This window comes from Aythya ferina (assembly GCF_964211825.1).
Source record: "Aythya ferina genome assembly, chromosome: 3".
NCBI classification, from domain to species: Eukaryota; Metazoa; Chordata; class Aves; order Anseriformes; family Anatidae; genus Aythya; species Aythya ferina.
The window spans coordinates 56,237,751-56,256,880 of NC_140298.1; the positions used below are offsets into that span (position 1 = coordinate 56,237,751).

A 19,130-nucleotide genomic window follows, 5' to 3' on the forward strand; every position below is an offset into this window, starting at 1 on the left:
CTCTTCACCCACCCTCTTCTGGGGCAGCAGAAAGAGCAATCCTAGCTGTTACTCATTATCATTTTGAGTAAGCTAATGTGCAAATGACCACTTTGCTACCCCAATATTCCCAGGATAAACCTGGGATGCATGAATTTTGAGTCAGGACTGTCATTTTCACTCAGCCTTTCACCTGAAAGGTGTGCATCTGATGTATGGCCTGATATAATTCCTGTCTGAATTCTCGGGTAGTTTTTTTTTTTTTTTTCATCTGTCATCAGAAAGACAGGAAAAAAGGAACTGGAAACAAGCATTAGGAGCTCACCTCTCTGTCTGAAAGGTGCACTTCTTAGCAGTGAAACAAATTATCCGACATGTCTACTTCTTGCTAAAGAGTAAACCTCAAGAGGAACTGCAACAATATGACAGTGTCAATCGCACAAAGTACACTAAATGGAGTGGAGAAATGTGTTTTTTTTTTGACTTCTGGTCTGAGAAGTAAAGTTCCCTTTTCATGAAGACGCACCTCACCACAAACCTCACCACCTTCTGAATAAAATGCAAGACTCTGTGCTTCAGGCTGTACAGCAAAACCCACAACAAGAGAGCAAACCAAAAACTGCCTACGTGGACATGCAGATAAAGAATGGGCATGGCTAGGTGTTGGCTGTGTGCTGTAGCAGCTGGGGTTTGAGCATAAAACCTGTCACGAACTGCACTGCAGGCAGCTGACACAAAACAGAGGCATCCCCCTCCGCCTGGGGCCTGGGTCCCAGCACTCGGACTCAGAGCTGCCCTTGGCCCCACAGCCACCAAACCTGGGTTTTGAATAACTTCTGAGCACACATTTGAATAGAGTCTGCGTTTCAAATGTAGTTCAGTCCCCTCTGCGCTGGGCAAATCAAGAAAACCAGCTAATGTGACCTGCCATCAGCTGGGTTGCAGTCTAGTCGCTCAATGTGGAAGGCTGCCTAAGGGTATGCAACCCAAGCAGGGGTCTTGGAGTGGCACCAACACTGCTCTGAAATTTTAGGAGAGCATCTTTTCTTCACCAATCTCCTAGAGATGCTCTTACAGCCCCTTGTTAGGCAGGGTGTGCCAAGATGCTTAAATGATTCACAGTGATGCCCTCCACAGAGACTATGAACTTGTATGACATTAAACCTTTTCGGGTACAGATCAAAGCCTAGGTTGTGCTGCCCTTACTCATGCCAAGGATGACTTTTTTCTTCCCAGGGTTGCACCAGCAAAAGTGTTTGAAGGTAAAGGTTAGGCCTGACACAACAGTGGGTGATGTGATGCAACCCAGAGAGGGAAAGTAAGTAAACCTCTACTGCTAACCCTAACTGAAAAGGCCAGCTTTAAGAAGTAGGGGGAACTTGAAAATTTATTATCCTCACTAACTGGACTGTGGCTGATGAAGTGAGATTCTGTACGGTGATACCAGGAAGTTGCTGCTTTCAGCACATGCTAGCAGCAGAGGAAGGAGGGGGGGTAAGAAAGCAAAGGCAGCACAAGCATTGGGAGAACCTCATCAGACTCACTGTGCTAATGAGATATGTGCAGTTCTGACCTGGAATAACAGGCAGGTGGATTTCACAAACTACTGCCAAATCTGCTTTTAGAAAGGATGATGTGTTTTCCTTAACTAGAAGGGTCTCTACAGATACCATCTCTTGACAGACCCTGCACTGATAGCGGTGGGTTGGGAGGTGGCAAAATGATGGTGTGAATCATTGGCAGGTACCAACCCATCACGCTGGGAGTGTGAGCAGACAAAATCATCTTCCCAACGCAACCAGAGTCAGAAACTAGAAATTTTAAAAAGAAAAAAGAAAGAAAAAAAGAAAGCACACAACAGAAACTGCAACTTGTGACTAACAGCTGGAGCTGAACTACTCTAGGAACAGGCAGTAAGCAAACATTTTGCAGGTTATTTTAGATGCAAGTTGTTCTTTTCTAAATGGGGCAGCTACAGCACAGGTAACATCTGATGTAAATGTGTGACCTACTTTAAATTAATCAAATGATGCAGCCAGAGAAAGAAGTAGAAGCAATAATAATAAGGCAGTTCATACGGTTCCCCTAAGTGCTTCACATTTCTGTCCCCATTACGGTTGCTCTCCAGGTTAGTGGGGGAATGCCAAAGCAGGTTATTTTAATGGCATCTCTGTACAAAAACTATTCTCTGACCACCACGTTAAAAATTAAACGGCTTTCAATCTTTAATGTGTGCTTTCCTTTTTACAGGGCAAATCAACAGTTGTGTGCCAGCACATAAGTATTTTTTTTGTGCCCAATGAGCAGCCAGAAGGATATACAGGAAGCAGCGATGGAGAAAATGTAGAATGAAAGAAGAGATTTTGAAAAAATTAAAAACAGAGAAAGCAACACTTGTCACTAGCTGGCAGGAAGCACATCCTCAAAATTAAAAGAAAAAAAAAATCTAGTAGGGCAACAGGGAGACCTAAATTTTCTGTTTGAGAAAACTATGAATTACAACACATCTTTGGAAACACCACCATTTTTACCTCTACTGGATTTACCATTCTCATTTAAAGCACCCAGCTCATTGCTAGTAGTCTTTGAAGTTAAGCTGACAACAAATGCATGCTAACACTGACATAGGCTCAGCCCTGTCCACCTGTGTGACGATCCCTCTGCGTCCAGGTTAAAACATCTCGTGTACACATCGAGCTGGAGGGTGTTGTTCATGCAGCGCTCTTCCAGATGAAACGCCTTACACCTAAAAGTGGTCCTTTCTGGTTTGGTCACACTGCTGACACTTCCTCCCTCCCCATGCCCCACGTGTGCTTGAATGCAACTTGTGTAGAAAAACATAAAAATGTAAAGCAGAAAATGATGCAGAAGATGGCACGTACGCTTCTTTTTGTTTGCAGCCTCTGGCCCTGTGAGTTGAATCTGCTACAGGCTCCTTGCACTTACCTGGCTATTGCAAGCCTCCCTCCCTCTCTACTCCTCAGGTACCCTTATACTTGAGCTTCCCCAGGCAAATGGTGTGCTTTGTCTTAATGCCCCCTGAGGAGCAAATGTGCAAGGTGCAGACCCAACCACACACCATGCTGTCCAGATGATGCTGTGGCACAGGAGGTCCCTGCGTGCTCTGGGGCTCTCTGAGCTGCTCTGCCTCGCTCACACACAGCCTTGGTGGTGATGGGGATCACAGGTACCTCTGTGCAATGGTGCGTGAGCCCATCCAAAATATCCGCAGCACCAGGGACACATGTGCTCACAATCTGGTTTTAGTCAGCAGGGCAGTGCTGATCTGTAACCGGGCAAGCACACGTTCTCAAAATGTGAGACCAGAATTTCATTTTCCTTAATACCCAACCTGAGGAAACAGCCTGAGCAAAGAACAACCTTCACCAAGCATGCATTGATTTTACTTCGGCCACTTTTAAATATCCACGCTGTGAAGTAGGGTCCTCGTTTCCTCTCGTTCACAGAGCAGAGTTGCTCCTAGTGCTGCAGGAAGCCTGCTTGGCCTCACAGGGCCAGCTTCCAACCCCACATCGCCAAAACGAGCAGGAGGAGCAAAGGACCAGGACGACCCCCGCGCTGGGGGTCCAGGCAGCCTGTGAGCTGCCTCCCCCCGCTCCCTCGCCCCCTGCACCCCCTTACCTGAGCCGCCCACGTTGGACCTGAGCAGGCAGCTCCTCCGGGAGGAGGAGAAGGACGAGATGTCGCTCTGGGAGCGGCCGCGGGGACCGGGCAAGGGCCAGGCGGGATGCGGCTCCCCCGCTCCGGTCCCCGGCCGCCCGGCCATCGCCATCGGGGAGCCGAGAGAAGGAGGGAGGCGAGGGAGAGCCCGGAGGGGAGGGCAGAGGGAAAGTTTGCAGAGGAAGAGCCGCCCCTCGGCTCCGACCGCCCCGCCGCGGAGCCGCCCCGCCGCGAGGGCGATGGGGTTTTTTTGGGGGTGAGCGATTTCGGAGAGGCTGCCAGCATCCAGCCCCCGTGGTACCGCGGGGGGAGAAGAGCCCCAGGGGGATGCAGAAGAGCCGGGAGGGTGCAGAGGGATGGAGGGAGGGGACGCGGGGGAACCCCCCCCTATAGCCGCGATGAGTCAAACACACACCCCGGCTCTCCGGCAGTGCTGTAGGGACAAGTTTGCAGCCCCACAGCTCAACTTTTTTTGCCCAGCAGGCTGGGAAGCTTTTCGTCTGAGAAGCAGGATCCACGTTCAGCTCGGTGCAAAGGGAAGCCGAGCCCTGCGGTTTCCATTCTTTGTTTGTTTGTCTCGCAGACATACTTTGCGAACGCGGTTCAACGTCAGAGGAATGGTTCCACTGCTTTTGCTGGGCAAGTGAGTTCACATCCTGCCCTGAAGAAAACCCGAAGTTTTATTAATAGCAAAGATCAACAGGGCATTTAAAACATTTTAATGTTTTTAACCCAGCCACTCTCAGATAACCTACTATCCAGTGCAAGGTCCCATTCAGACCACATGAAAACACCCTCGCATCTACCCTCACCAGGTCTGAACCAAATCCTATCAGGTCTGAAATGCACCCACGTCTGTTCATTTTCTGTCTTCTGCTTCCCGCTCAGGAACCAGGCCCTCCTTGCAATGCCAAACCCTCACAGCTCCCCAGGTGCATTCATCAGGTGCTGGTGCCGGTCCTCTTTAATATCTTCATCGATGATCTGGACGAGGGCATCGAGTGCACCCTCAGTAAGTTCGCAGATGACACCAAGTTAGGTGCGTGTGTCGATCTGCTTGAGGGTAGGAAAGCTCTGCAGGAGGATCTGGATAGGCTGCACCGATGGGCTGAGGTCAACTGCATGAAGTTTAACAAGGCCAAGTGCCGGGTCCTGCACCTGGGGCGCAATAACCCCAAGCAGAGCTACAGGCTGGGAGAGGAATGGTTGGAAAGCTGCCAGGCAGAGAAGGACCTGGGAGTGATGGTGGACAGTCGGCTGAATATGAGCCAGCAGTGTGCTCAGGTGGCCAAGAAGGCCAACGGCATCCTGGCTTGTATTAGGAACAGCGTGACCAGCAGGGCTAGGGAGGTGATCGTCCCCCTGTACTCAGCTCTGGTGAGGCCGCACCTCGAGTACTGTGTTCAGTTTTGGGCCCCTCGCTACAAGAAGGACATGGAGGTGCTTGAGCGGGTGCAGAGAAGGGCGACGAAGCTGGTGAGGGGCCTGGAGAACAAGTCCTACGAGGAGCGGCTGAGGGAGCTGGGCTTGTTCAGCCTGGAGAAGAGGAGGCTCAGGGGTGACCTTATTGCTCTTTACAGATACCTTAAAGGAGGCTGTAGAGAGGTGGGGGTTGGCCTGTTCTCCCACGTGCCTGGTGACAGGACAAGGGGGAATGGGCTTAAGTTGAGCCAGGGGAGTTTTAGGTTAGATGTTAGGAAGAACTTCTTTACAGAAAGGGTTGTGAGGCATTGGAACAGGCTGCCCAGGGAAGTGGTGGAGTCACCATCCCTGGAAGTCTTCAAAAGACGCTTAGATGTAGAGCTTAGGGATATGGTTTAGTGGAGGGCTGTTAGCGTTAGGTTGGAGGTTGGACTCGATGACCTTGAGGTCTCTTCCAACCTAGAAAATTCTGTGAAATTCTGTGAAATTTTGCAGCCTTCCCAGCAGTCACACCACTCGCCTTTCTCCGAGCAAGTGATCCCGTACACGAGGCTCACATGTCGGCAATTAGGCAGGTCTTTTCTGCTCAGCACCTCCCAGGGGACTGCTTCCATTAGTTCCTCTCCTCCTCTCCCATCTGCAGACAGCTTTCTCAGTAGATCTGTGCTGGGAGAGGCAGGGAGCTCCATGTTTGCAGACCTTCCTGTGGGGGCCAGGTTACTCCAGCATTGCGCAGGAAAAATTGTGTTTAGAAAGCTTCCTGCAAAGTCACGGACACCGGTCCTGCACTATTCACCAAGTCTAATAACATGCTGTTTTCATGATTTTACAGCTTGCATTGTTACAGGTGTGGCTGTGTACTGAGGACCTTTTCTCTCACAGGAGGAGTCAACATGTGTGGGCTGGTGACATTTTCTGAACCTGTTTAAGACTTAATCGGAAGTGTACTCATAACTTCTATTTACCATTTTCTACCTTTGTTTTTTTAATTCAAAGGATGTGAGAAAGGTCATTAAACAAAATATACAGTTCATGCTTTACATCTCACTAAAGTCAATAGTTCACTGATGGTGGTGAGCTTTGAGTGAGACTTTTTTTTTTTTTTTTTTTGATTATTTTTCCTTCAAAGTATTTTGGGCCACAGAGCAATTGTAATGTTGTCGTGCTGTAAAGAATAAGCTTCAGAGTCTACTTCAAAACTCCCACGTTAAGGAGCCACTCCATATCTAATCCTTTATTGTTGGCAGCAATGAAAAAGAAAGGTTGCAGAATATGAAGAAATCTAAAGACAAACTAGAAAAGATACCATAGCAAGAGGTCAAAGGTGCTTAAGAGTTTCTTTTCAGAAGCAAAATGACATCTAAAGAAACGAAGGTAAAAGAAGACCCAGAGAAAGTAGGTCAGCATTGAATATGAAGAGGCAGAAGATGAAAATAAAATAAAATAAAATAAAACTAAGGGCTCCTAAGTGTGATATCAAAGTGCACTTGTAGATCAGAGTAATGTGAATGATCAGTCAGAAAAAATGATATTGTGGAAGCAAAAATGTTTTTTTATCAGCCTCTATCATAGAGGTATATAACTGAGAACGCTGCCCTCCTCCCTTCATCAAAAAAAAAGAAGGTACTTAAGGTACTTCCCTTTTTTACACAGCCCTTTAAATAATTTTGGATGCAATGTAACAGCTGTGGTTAACGGCTCTGGAAACTGAAGTTCCATTTCCCTAGATCAGGAAAAGCCCTAGCAGTATACATCTTTCAGACGTCGAGAAAGATTAATTTAGTTGACTGCTCATTTATTTATTTACTTATTCATTAACTGTTCTGATGAGATTGCCAAAGAAATTGTCACTCGTTGTGATGATTTTGGAAAGCTGTTATTTGATGATTAAGCCAAATTATTTCACAAAGGCCGTCCAGTGGCCACTAGGGCCTGATGAAAACATATGCAATTCAGGCATCAGAGAGTGGAGAACCATTAGCCTGGGCAAAAATGATGCTGGAAAAAGCATGTCTTAAAGATGGTGCCTGCAACCCATGATCTGCTGCACAAGAGCTTCACCTTCTGAGGTGAGTGTGGTGGTTTTACTCAGGCGGGCAGCTGAGCTCCACCACAACTGCTCTCTCACTCCTCAAGAGGAAAGGGGGAGAAAATATGATGGAAAGGGCTCAAGGGTTGAGATAAGGACAGGGAAATCACTCAACAGTTATTGGCATGGGCAAAACAAACTCAGTGTAGGGAGATTAGAGAAATTCATTACCTTTTTTAGTAGAATGGAAGCTGCAGTCAGTCTATAGCACTTTGCCTCCACTGCTCCTTCACAGTCACTCTGCCCCTGCTCCCTGTGGGGTCCCTCCCACGGGATGCCGTCCTTCCCCAACTGAGCCTGCTGGGGCTGCCCACAGGCAGCAGCTCTCCAAGCACTGCTCCCACACGGCTCCATCCCACGGGGTCCATCCCCCAGGAGCAAACTGCTCCAGCACGGGGCCCCCACAGGTGGGCAGCAGCTCCCCCCCCCGAGCCCTGCTCCTGTGAGGGCTCTCCATGGGCCGCAGCCTCCTCCAGGCCACATCCACCTGCTCCACTGGGGGCTCCTCCACCCATGGGGGGGCTGCAGCGTGGAGATCTGCTCCATGTGGGACCCATGGGCTGCAGGGGAACAGCCTGCTCCACCAGGGGCCTCTCCACAGCCCACAGGGGAACTGCTGCTGCCTGCCTGCAGCACCTCCTGCTGCACTCACCTGGGGGGCTGCACAGCTGGTTCTTGTTCCTCTCTCCCAGCTGCTGTTGCAGTTTGTTTGTTTGTTTGTTTGTTTGTTTTTCCCTTCCTTAAATCTGCTGTCACAGAAACACAACCAGTGTCACATATTGGCTCACCTCTGGTCAGCAGCAGATCCCTCTGGAGCTGAATTGAACTAGCCCTTATCTACCACGGGGCAGCTGCTGGGGCTGCCTCTGAGGCGGGTGCTGGCAGCAGAGCCAACCTTCAGTCCTGGTGCTGGCTGCAGGCCCTGCTGCTCCCTGCAAGCAGGTTTTTTTTTGATAAAAAAACTGCAGGGTGAAAGCTGGGTGTTTGGGACACCAGCCGTGCGTGGCCAGGCACTTCCAGCCTGTGGCATGAGGAAGAGGAAGGGCAGGTTATCGACCAAGACAGAAGCCAATTACTTATTTACTTTTTATTAAAATCCTCCTATTCAGGCAATCCTTGCTGATAGAGCAGCCAGGTGAAGCAGCACTGACAGGCAGCAACACCTCGACTCGAATGCTTTTCCACACAAGAAGAGGGGAACAGCGAGGCTCAGTCGCCCAGCCTGGGGGCAGGCAGGGAAGGAGCAAGGCTTAGGAGGGGGTGCACAGGTAGCGGCAGGAGCCCGGCACATGCCGGGATAAGCGTGGCCGGGTTGAACCCCACCAGCCCCGGCTGCGCTCGGGCTCTCACTCCGGGCAGGGGCCGGCCCCTTGTGCAGGAGCCACCGCCCCCAGCCCCGCCTTGTGCCTGGCCCCCGCCCGGCCGCCTGCCGCCGCCATGTCCGCCCCGCTGGGGCTGCTGCTGCTGCTGGGGCTGCCCGGGCTGCTGGGGGGGCGGCCCCGCTACGAGCCCACCTGGGGCTCGCTGGACGCCCGGCCGCTGCCCGCCTGGTTTGACGAGGCGAAATTCGGCGTCTTCATCCACTGGGGCGTGTTCTCGGTGCCCAGCTTCGGCAGCGAGTGGTTCTGGTGAGCTCCCCGCCTCGCCCTCGCCCCCCGCCCCCGAAATGGCGGCCCCCGGGGAGCAGCGCTTCGGGGGCGGGGGTCGCAGCCCAAGGGGGTTGTAACCCAGGTGGGGTCGAGCAGAGAGACCTCGGGCTTCGTGGCCCTGGTTAAGGAGGAGAATGAGGCTGGTACACACGGCCAGGTGTGTGTGCAGCCCTGGCACTGCTGAGCGGGTGGGCTAACGGCAGCCACCCGGTGAGCAGGGGGACCTGAGCTGGAGGGTGCTCGTCAAGGAGATAAAGCAGCAGAGGGAGACCGCTCAGGTGCCACAGTGAAGGGTCAGAAGGAGCAGGTTGCCCCAGGATCTGTGCGGGACAGGCACTGCAGATCCCACAGCCCCAGAGAGAGGGTTTCGAGCAGCCCCTGTGAAGCCCGTCGCTCCCCACATTGCCTCCCTTGCTTGGCACGCTGCCTGCTGCTTTCCTCTGCACCTTTTGTGCTGGTTTTATTTGGTATTATTAAGCACTGCTCTCCACTTAACCTAAAGCCCAGATCCTTCAAATAATAATAGTTAAAAGGCTGGATGAAACCTTGGGTTTGTTGAGTGCTCGCTGGCTCAGGCCCTTTGGCTGTGGCCATTTGTTTTGCCACCTTCTTTCCCTTCTCTACCAAATGCTTCCTGTAGGACTTGGAGCGAGGCGCCCTGCATCGTGTACAGCGTGAAGGTTAACAGCTCTCCAGCAGAGCTACCGGAAAGTTTAAATGCAACAATCGTAAAACAAATCAACTTCCGTGTAAGCAAACCACTGTTTTTTGAAGGCAGTATTTGGCTTCATCTTTACAGAGTTATGTTTAAGGATACCAGGAGTTTTTTAATGTATGCTCTATTTACGAAGCAATGACTCTGTGGGGCAAAAAAAAAAAAAGCTAGGTTTTGGATCAAGCCTTACTCTGAGTGCTGTGCTCCCAGAGTAGGATTCATACACAGATTCAGGCTCAAGTATTAATTTTCTGTTGTTCTTCTAAAAACAATCCCCGGTTCTTCTTAGTTGATAAAGTTGTTTATGTCCCCGTTGCCTCCCATCCTTAGGTATGTATAGGTGTGGAGCTGCTTCAGGGCCTTCTGGCAGCATGCACAGTCAGGTGGCTGAGGTTCTTTGCTGACAGCTTCAAAGGGAAGGTCAAAAACCCCTATGGTCACCCACTCTGCCTTCTTCCCTTCAGAGCTGCACAGCCATGGTCTGTACGGTTCTAAAACATAATCCTGCCAGAGCACAAGTGTTCATGTTGTTAGCCAGCTGTTGACAAATTAAAAGAAGGAAGGATGTTACCTCTCTTTATGCAATTACATACTTTAAAATCAGAGGTTTTTTTTTTTTTTTTTTTTTCAGGTTCTTGCATGGAGGAAGACTGTCACAGCCTTTTTCTTTTCTTTTCTTTTCTTTTCTTTTCTTTTCTTTTCTTTTCTTTTCTTTTCTTTTCTTTTCTTTTCTTTTCTTTTCTTTTCTTTTCTTTTCTTTTCTTTTCTTTTCTTTTCTTTTCTTTTCTTTTCTTTTCTTTTCTTTTCTTTTCTTTTCTTTTCTTTTCTTTTCTTTTCTTTTCTTTTCTTTTCTTTTCTTTTCTTTTCTTTTCTTTTCTTTTCTTTTCTTTTCTTTTCTTTCCCCTCATTGGCTGCTAGAGATTGCTTGCTTATGCTGAAGTCTGTTTGGGAAGGTTACAACAAGTTCCGTGCAGCTGCTGTGGTCATGCAAAGCTGAGGTCAGAGACCAGCTCAGGACAGGAAAGAGAAGCACATTTCAGACATTCAGATTCTGTTCTTCTTTTTTTTTTTTTTCCTTTTTATTTTTTGTTTCTTTCCTTTTTTTCTTCCTCTTTTTTTCCTTTGTTTTTTCTTTTTTATTCCTTTTTTTTTTTTTCCTTCATTTTCAAACTGTATTCATGTATGCCTTAATTTGCCAACAGGAGCTTTGCTGCTTGGCTTAATTCACAGGAAGGTGAATGCTTTCAAACCCTTTTCCCCTAAATATTAGCAATCACAACATATATTGTGAGAAGGCTTCCAGCAGTAAGGCTGTTCATTCTGTAAGGACTGTTGCATGCTGTCTTTGGAATCCCTTTTTCATTTCTAGGGGAGAGAGCGAAAGAGCAGTCCGAAAAAGAAATAGTGCTCTATTGGCAGTTTATGAGCTCTGCCCATGGTGAGGGTGAGAGCCCACCTTCAGGCCACAGAGCAGCTCCAAACCTTGTTGTGTATGGGAACAGTTGGAGTAGTGACGTTGCTGGATGAGGACTTGACACGTGAAATCCTGGGACCTTTCCAAAGTGAAATGAGTAAAGGAAGCAGAGCATGGGGAAAGAGGACAGAGAAAAGGAAGTCTTTTATTAGCAATACTGCTAGGTTCTGAAGCAATTTTATTTGGTTGCCAGTGTCATGTGCTACTCAGCATGAACACAAGTAAGAGCTGATCATTTCAGTTCTGCCTTCTTTGTCTAAAACATCACCAGCATATGTGGTTTTTATCTGTATTTTGTAGGTGGTACTGGCAGAAGGAAAAGAGAGAGCCCTATGTGAAATTTATGGAGGCAAACTACCCACCTGGGTTCAGTTACGAAGATTTTGGGCCAATGTTTACAGCAGAATTCTTTGATCCCAACCAGTGGGCAGATATTCTGCAGGCTTCGGGTGCAAAATATGTGGTCCTAACTTCAAAACATCATGAAGGTAAGTGGAAAGCTTGTGAATGTTAGCAATTGTTGCATTTCTGTTAACTGAAGAAAAATCCCCCTGACTTCCTGGCCTACTAGGAGAGAGAGAAAGAGAAAGCTACAGTTACCTGCCCTGACCAAGCCATGAGTTTAAAAATGCCTAGGAAATGTATGCATTTTCCTGACTCTAACACACAAAGCTATGGTATGGTCATGAGGCTTGCATAGAAGGAAGAATAGAATGTGCCCTGTTTCTCTTCTTATAGGTAAGACTGCCTGAAGTGGTGGGGTCAAGTAGGGTCAGCTTCTAGATGAGTTAATTTCTGGTTGTTGTGTAATTTATTGCTCAAGCAAGCACAAAAGTGCATCCTGCACTGTTTCATGTACAGAGAGCTGCTGTGTACAGGCAGTTAACTAGCTTTGTGGGTTTCCCCAGGGAATTCAGCAGTATGTTCCAAGAGTCAAGATACTCTGCAGAGAAAAGTAAAGAAAAGGAAGTGGTTAGAAGGCAACATAATATCAAAGAAAAGTGTAAAATACTAAGCAGCAATATGACGGTGCATTTAGTGAATGTGTTTGGGGAGATGTGGGCTCAGCTAGTAACGTGTGAATTTTAATTCCATCTCTGACAAACAAAATCCTGATCCTGATGATGCCAGTGGCGTAATTCCCACTGACTTCAAAAGAACCAAGATTCATTTAGTCTGTCCCGTAGCCTTGGGCATGAATTTTTAGCTTGTTTATCTCTGGTTGATATGATTACACATTTCCAGTTCACAAAAATACTGCAAGATTTATTAGGCAATAAGCATGAAGGTGAGAGCAGAGCTCCTCTGACAGTGGCTTAAGTCTGCAGCGCAGTAGTACCTGAAGTGCTCAGGCTGGATTGCCAAATGCCTGAAAAGTGAAATCTCTCCTGATACTTAATGCTGATACTTTAAAAGCAGTTTCAGGAGGTTTTGCACTCTGCTTATATACATGTACTGAGCCGTTCTAAATGTCAAGACAAATGACTAGTGAACATTTGCATAAGATGTAAACACAAGGGAGGAGCATAACCTGAATGAAAATGATAGCTTGTGTATTTTGCAACAGTGTTTCATCTTCCAGTTGTTGAATGTGTATTCAGAGTTCATATTTACTGCATTGCGTGAAACTCTAGTTGCCTCAGAAGTTGCTGCATTTTTGGTTAATTTAATTGGGACATCTGTATGAGTGAACAGCGAAAGAGGAAGGAATAATTATTCTAAGCAGTCCAGTACTAGAAAATGCACGTTTGTGTATAAAATATATAAATGTATCAGGCATTGTATTCTAATGTTATGGCTACTGCCACAATGCATAAACAGATTATAGGCATACTTTATACCATGATAAATAAATAAAAATAAATGTACTAATATGGTTATTTATTTATTTATTTATTTGCAACACACTTGTAAATTACTTCCCAGAAGGAAGAACTGTTATGTCCCCTCTTCTGCTTCTCTTTCTTACCTTTTATCTTTTTGCAGGCTTTACTTTGTGGGGTTCCAAGTATTCTTGGAACTGGAATGCTGTTGATGTGGGACCAAAACGAGATCTTGTGGCTGAACTTGCAACGTCTGTTAGAAACAGGACCGACTTGCGTTTTGGGTTGTATCACTCCTTGTTTGAATGGTTTAATCCTCTCTTCTGTGAAGATGCCACCAACGTCTTCAAGACAAGAAAGTTTCCAACCAGTAAATCATTACCAGAACTCTATGAAATTGTGACCAAGTACCAACCAGAAATAGTTTGGTCTGATGGGGATGGAAATGCACCAGATACTTACTGGAACAGCACTGGCTTTCTAGCTTGGCTGTATAATGACAGGTGTATCATGATGCTATTTTAGCTCCTAATCTGAAATTCTGCTCTGTGTCTAGTTTGTCTCGTTTTCTGTGTATTTTGTGGAACCTGTTACCTCTACTTATGGGGACTTCATTAAATCTTAATTTTCTTGAAACTCAGCGTGCCAGGAGTCCAGGTCTTCCCTAAAACTATTGAAGCTTACTTTAGAAAAGGACTTTCATACTATTTTTTTTTTTTTTAAACCATGTTTGCAAGTTCATCAGTTAAGATGGCAATGGTTATTCTATCTAATCATTTTCTTTCCTAAGTATTGTCTGCTGCATAGGCAAACAGGATAGGGGGATAATTTGAGAATAGGGTGCATTGTTGTCAACACACCCCAAATATCTGGCAGTGGATATGAAGAGCAGACTGCTTTCTGGCAGGCCTTCTATGAAAGTCTGCAGCATATTTCCCCAACAATGCCAAGCTGGACTTTCTACTAGAAAAGGATGAGAATTGGATTCCTGAAATTGCACTTAAACTAATAGTAATGAATTAATAGTGCAGAAGTCATCAGAATGTTAGTTTCTGGGAGGGACGTGGTGGGTGGTGGGGAGAGATGATGCTAGCTGTGACTGTAATTTCTAGAATAAAAATCATAAACTTAAGTATTCCTTGCTTTCAGCCCAGTTCGGGACACCGTTGTGACCAATGACCGTTGGGGACTCGGCAGCATCTGTAAGCACGGCGGCTTCTACACGTGCAGTGACCGATACAACCCCGGACACCTTCTGCCTCACAAGTGGGAGAACTGTATGACCATTGACAGGTGGTCATGGGGGTACAGGAGGAACGCGAAACTCGACGATTACTTCACAATTGAGGAACTGGTGAAGGTACGGTGGGGCAAAGGAGTTGCCTCCAACTCCTGGTTATTGTGCTAGACTGTACATTTCAATTATACATCTGTTTTAATGAAAATTATTAATTAAATAATGAAACAATGAAATAATTTTGTTCATTTGCAGCCTAACAATGGCAGCATGGAATAGCTGTGTAATTCTTACTAATGTCATAGAAAATACTGTGAAAAATACTAGCTAGTAAAAATTCAGTCAGTTTCTTACAAGCTATTCCCTCTGTGAGGAAGTGGTCAAAGACTGATCTGGATAATCGTTGTTCTAGGATTTTTTTCTAGTGACTGCACTTCTGAGTTGACAAGAAGCAAACAGCTGCAGTTTCACAGAGACTCCTGTCTGAAGGCTATGTTTTTTCCCCCTTCTAGCTAGAAACATTTTATAACTCAACAGTCTTTCACCTGGTAGCTAGAAACTTGCCTTCCATTCTACTTCATATTTAAAAAAAAACAAAAACAAAAAAAAAAAAAAAAAAAAAAAAAAAAAAGCTCCCAGACACATAGATAGCCCGTATTAATGGAAAATTGATTCCATTAGCTAGTCTACGGTACTAAAAAAGAGGACTTGAAGCTTGGAAAAACTGAATGAAAGGAAGACTTATCTTTCAGATAAAATGCATTTAATTGCAAAACTCAGCTAGTGAAGAGGAAGATTGTTGTTGCTTAATCCAAATCTGTCCTTTGTATTGTCTTTGCAAAAGATAATTTCAAACTGAAGTAACCTTTCTTCAGAGGAGGAGGTCTTAAATTCATTCAATAGCTTGTCTCCAGTTGTCTGTTCCTCAGACTTGTGTACCTCAGGCTGATCTCTGGAGGCCAGTGTGGATGGAAACACATTTATGGACTTCCTAGAAGGATCATCAATCTATTTGCAGATTGTTAAGTTTATAGTATGGCACTAGCGTAGACTCGGTGAACATGTGATCTTAAGAAGATGAGATTAAAAAAAAGTATTAGTAAAATTGCCTGCCTCTTCTTGTTTAAGTTGCTTCATGGATTAATAGGTCTGGGAAAAGCTGTGCTCCTGGATGAATGAACCCTTTGAAAATCTAGATTAGATGTTGGATTTTTTTTTGTTGCTACCATGTGCACAGACATGAAAACACATTCAATCTTCCATCCCCTTTTCCATCCTCTTCCATCCCACTCTTAATAGTAGGAACATTTCATTTGAATCCCAGTCTGTGCATTGTGTGTTATAGAAATAGTTATGTACAATGTGAGTTTTACAGGCACTAAGGTCTATGACTACTGTGCATAAAAACGAACACCCGTTCTGTCACTGGCTCCATTTGCAAAAGGTAGACTACTAGGTAGATCCTAATAGTACTCTCAGAGACGAGATTTATTCTTTTCTACATAAATTATTGAGACTGCTTCATTTTCTTCTGAATATTTTATGAAAAATACTAAATATGTAGAGCTTCATAGTGTTTTACAGATGTCCCCGTAAAACAGGGAAAGCATCACACAGAGGAAAAGTATGAAATTGCTTTTCCCAGCTTCAGTCAAAAGTGAAGTGGCATCTACTAGCCCTGTTTTCCTCTCATGCAGAGAAATCCTCTGCCTGTTCTATGGAGAAATTTCTCATGAAATTGAGAAGTCAAAATGTTAAAAAGTTGTAGGATCTGATTCTAATGTAGATTCAGTCAGACATACTGGTGTGAAAATGTAGTTGGGGCTACTTCCTGCCACGCAAATTGACAGCAGAGCTTTGTTTTATGGGAGCTTCAATTTTGTCTTGGCTGTTGGGATGGCGTCCAAAGCCTGAGCACGCAGCAGTAATGCACCTAGCCCAATCCATCATTCTGAAGGAGCACACCAGGCTTTAGTAAGAACTTCAAATATACCATTTAATTTGCCGTGACCATATGTTCTGTGTATGTGTTTAAAAACATTTCAGCAACTTGTAGAAACAGTGTCTTGTGGAGGAAATCTCCTGATGAATATCGGGCCCACTCACGACGGTCGCATCGCTGTTATATTTGAGGAACGCCTGAGGCAAATGGGTGCCTGGCTGAAAGTCAATGGAGAAGCCATCTATGGAACAAAGCCGTGGAGAGCACAGAACGACACGGTCACACCAGGCGTGTGGTAAGGCCACTGAACCAATATACAGGCTGTGTACAGCGGTGTGTGAGGAAATTATTGAATTCTTCATGGTGTGATACTACGGAAAGCACCAGCTTGCTTTGTGTGCTCTGAAGAAATGAACCCTTTTGTCTATTTAAGAAACTGCATGGAAGTGTGTATAAAAATGGAGGTGGACAGTGGGCGTCTGAGAATGTACTATTGGGATGATGCCAAGGCTGAAGGGACGGTTGCAAGAGTTTCCTTAATGATCTTGTGCTTATTAGTGGAGCTGACAGCAGAAACAACAAAAAATAGTAAATAAAATATCCAGACACATAAAACTGCTCTGAGGTGGTGTTTACCTGTATAATAGGAATGCTTTATCTTTAGAGAGGAGAGAAAGAAACTAGAAATCTAGAAAACTAGAAGAATATATTTCTTTTTAAGGTAAAAACGCACAGGAAAATAATAGCAATTGTTTGGTCAGTGAAAAGCTCAGCCAGCCTCTGAGCTCTGCTGTGCCTTTGTGCTTCCTAGCTGTTACAGCTCCGTCGCGATCCATGAGGCTTTTGTTCTGACCCTCTTCTCTGCCTCACTTGGCTTTCTTTAGTCCTGCTCCAAGCAGAATTATAAAAGCTTGCTAAAGTTACTAGAGTGTTTACTTCTAAACTAGAACGTTTACTTCTAAATAAACTTTTTGAATAATCTCTATTACCTCTAGTTTGTCCGGATGTGTTTTCAAGGAATAGTACTTTAATAAAGGGTATAGACTGTATGAAGTGAAAGTTATGCATGTGAAAATGTAATTAACGCTGACTTTGCGAATCTTTTTTTTTTTTTTTCCCAGTCTTGAAAGAATGATATAGATTGCTTCAGAAAATTTACAAGGAAAGACTGAAATGTGTTTCTGTTCCCCATTTCCAACAGGTACACATTCAGACCTACAGAAGGCAAAGTTAATGCCATCTTCCTTAACTGGCCAATCTCTGGGGCTCTGGAACTTGGTGAGCCACAGGCTAAGCTTGGGGAAACACAGGTAAAAAGACTCTTCGTACCCTGTGTTTAGAACTGTGAGTTTTTTTTAACATGTTACAAGGAATGAACATGCTCTGAAGGGATGTGGAAAACAACTCCAGGATTTGTCATGTTCCATCAGTGTTTATTTTAGTTTCTGGCATCTTTGGGAATGCATACAGAGTACTTTGGAAGAGACCCAGCAAAATGTTATTTTTTTGTTCTGGGACCTTCCTTGTCATAGTCGTCCCAGTGGGATGTTTCTTCTTAAAGTCAGACCGAGTTGTTGCTGGGATATATTTTAGCTTTCAAACTAAGGATCATAAAAAGAGGCCAAGTAGCGGGAAAGCAACAGAGCCACCTCTTGTTTCCGCTGTAGAATCTATCCCAGGATGACCTTTCTTTATAAATGCGTACCCTCATGCTCCTGTAATTGCTGTAATGGTCCAGTAGTTTCACGTGAAAGCCTTGCACAAAGGGAATGCACACAGAGGTTTGGGTTGCCTGGGAGTGTAAAACAGTTACTGGATGTGACTCTAAACGTGCACTTCAGAGCAAGCAGGGGTCAGAAGCTGAGGATGCTGATACCACACCTCCAAGTAGCCTGACCCATTAGAAGCAGAATTATAGAGCAGAACACACGGTGCTCAGGACTTAATATCCACGCTACTGCACTTAAAGGCTTTGCTTTGGCTTAGGTCAGTTCTGGTCTCATGCGGTCGATGTCCACTAGCTGTTGAAATGCATGGTGTTTTTCTGGACTGTGGCTTCTTGTATAGTGTCATCTGAAAAAATATCTCATTTTTAGTGAGGTGGCTCTGTGAGGTGAAGAGTCTCACTTCAAAAGCACTCCAACCATCATGTAGAATACAAATGTAGATGTATCTTGAATTTCAGAGAGGCGCCTGGACTATCTGTGCACAAAAGAATCATGTTCCTCAGGGGCAGAGACATTTTCAACTGTTTCCTTAAGCTGCTCCACTATTTTTAGCGTTTCATACTAGCTAGCGTACAAGTCTCCCTGCAAAACATTGTTTTTAGTGGAGCAGGTTCTTCAGTCAGCTTTGGAATTTCTGGCTGCACTCTGTAAGAAATGTTGATGCTTATTCACAACTACAAGCTCTGCCATAGGAAGCAGGCATTTCACAACCTACCCACCTGCTGAGACCCAAATCCCATCCCAGATACTCTTGACAGAGGTTTACGTACCTCTTACAGACCCGAGTACTGATTTAGACAAAACATCACAAGCTTTATTACTTACATACCTACTTCACAATTCTTTTTCCTTTACTTCTATTCATTGTGTTACATTAATTTGGTTGTTAAAAGCATTTATGGATAATCAAATAGTAGCGATGGAAGAATGCCTCCCCTGATGAAAATGCAATTATATGCACTTTAAAACTCCATTGTTCTAATTGTCCTGTTGGCTTCTATTTCAGGTGAAGCTTGTTGGCTACAAGGAGCCACTGAAATGGATTGCATTAGGAGAAAAGGGAATGATGATAGCTCTACCTCAGTTAACGCTTAAGCAACTGCCATGTCAGTGGGGCTGGACCTTGCAACTGACTGACGTAAAGTGAGCCGTACCTTGGAGCCTTAGATAGTAGGGTTTGTTTGTTTTTTCCTGCCCATCTTCTTCACTGCACTGTTTAATTCCTATTTGCTTGACTACCTTTATAAAAAAAAAAAAAAAAGTTTTAAAGGGTGGAATTAAATGAACCTCAAATGAAATCCAGCACTAGATTGTTGTATCTGTGTACAACTTGCTTCTTTGAACTTGTGTGACTAACTGAGCATCTACCTTGCCAAGGAACTGGACAGAAAA

At 45.3% G+C, this 19,130-nt stretch overlaps 2 protein-coding genes across 3 annotated transcripts in view; one reads left to right on the top strand and one right to left on the bottom strand.

The window, feature by feature from the left end:
• The window catches only part of PHACTR2 (phosphatase and actin regulator 2), a 135,463-nt gene extending 131,667 nt beyond the window's left edge, over positions 1-3,796 (bottom strand). The window contains exon 1 of one of the 2 annotated variants that reach the window (XM_084515857.1): positions 3,622-3,796. In XM_084515857.1, the coding sequence (XP_084371983.1) occupies positions 3,622-3,772 (151 nt within the window). In that variant the 5' untranslated portion in view covers positions 3,773-3,796. The remainder of the gene's footprint in view (positions 1-3,621) is intronic. The other variant, XM_084515860.1, reaches the window with a different exon arrangement.
• Positions 3,797-8,574: 4,778 nt separating this feature from the next.
• On the top strand, positions 8,575-19,036 carry FUCA2 (alpha-L-fucosidase 2). Its single transcript, XM_084513943.1, has 7 exons — positions 8,575-8,799; positions 11,310-11,497; positions 12,996-13,335; positions 13,982-14,192; positions 16,116-16,306; positions 17,213-17,321; positions 18,745-19,036. The coding sequence occupies exons 1-7, from the start codon at positions 8,609-8,611 to the stop codon at positions 18,883-18,885; spliced, it is 1,371 nt and encodes a 456-aa protein (XP_084370069.1). The 5' UTR covers positions 8,575-8,608; the 3' UTR covers positions 18,886-19,036.
• Positions 19,037-19,130: the final 94 nt, after the last annotated feature.

Excerpts from the sequence above, each read along its gene's own strand:
- FUCA2 (XM_084513943.1), top strand. The coding sequence starts at position 8,609 with ATGTCCGCCCCGCTGGGGCTGCTGCTGCTGCTGGGGCTGCCCGGGCTG. Across the intron at positions 11,498-12,995 it reads AACTTCAAAACATCATGAAG|GCTTTACTTTGTGGGGTTCC; the intron begins GTAAGTGGAAAG and ends ATCTTTTTGCAG. Across the intron at positions 17,322-18,744 it reads CTAAGCTTGGGGAAACACAG|GTGAAGCTTGTTGGCTACAA; the intron begins GTAAAAAGACTC and ends CTTCTATTTCAG.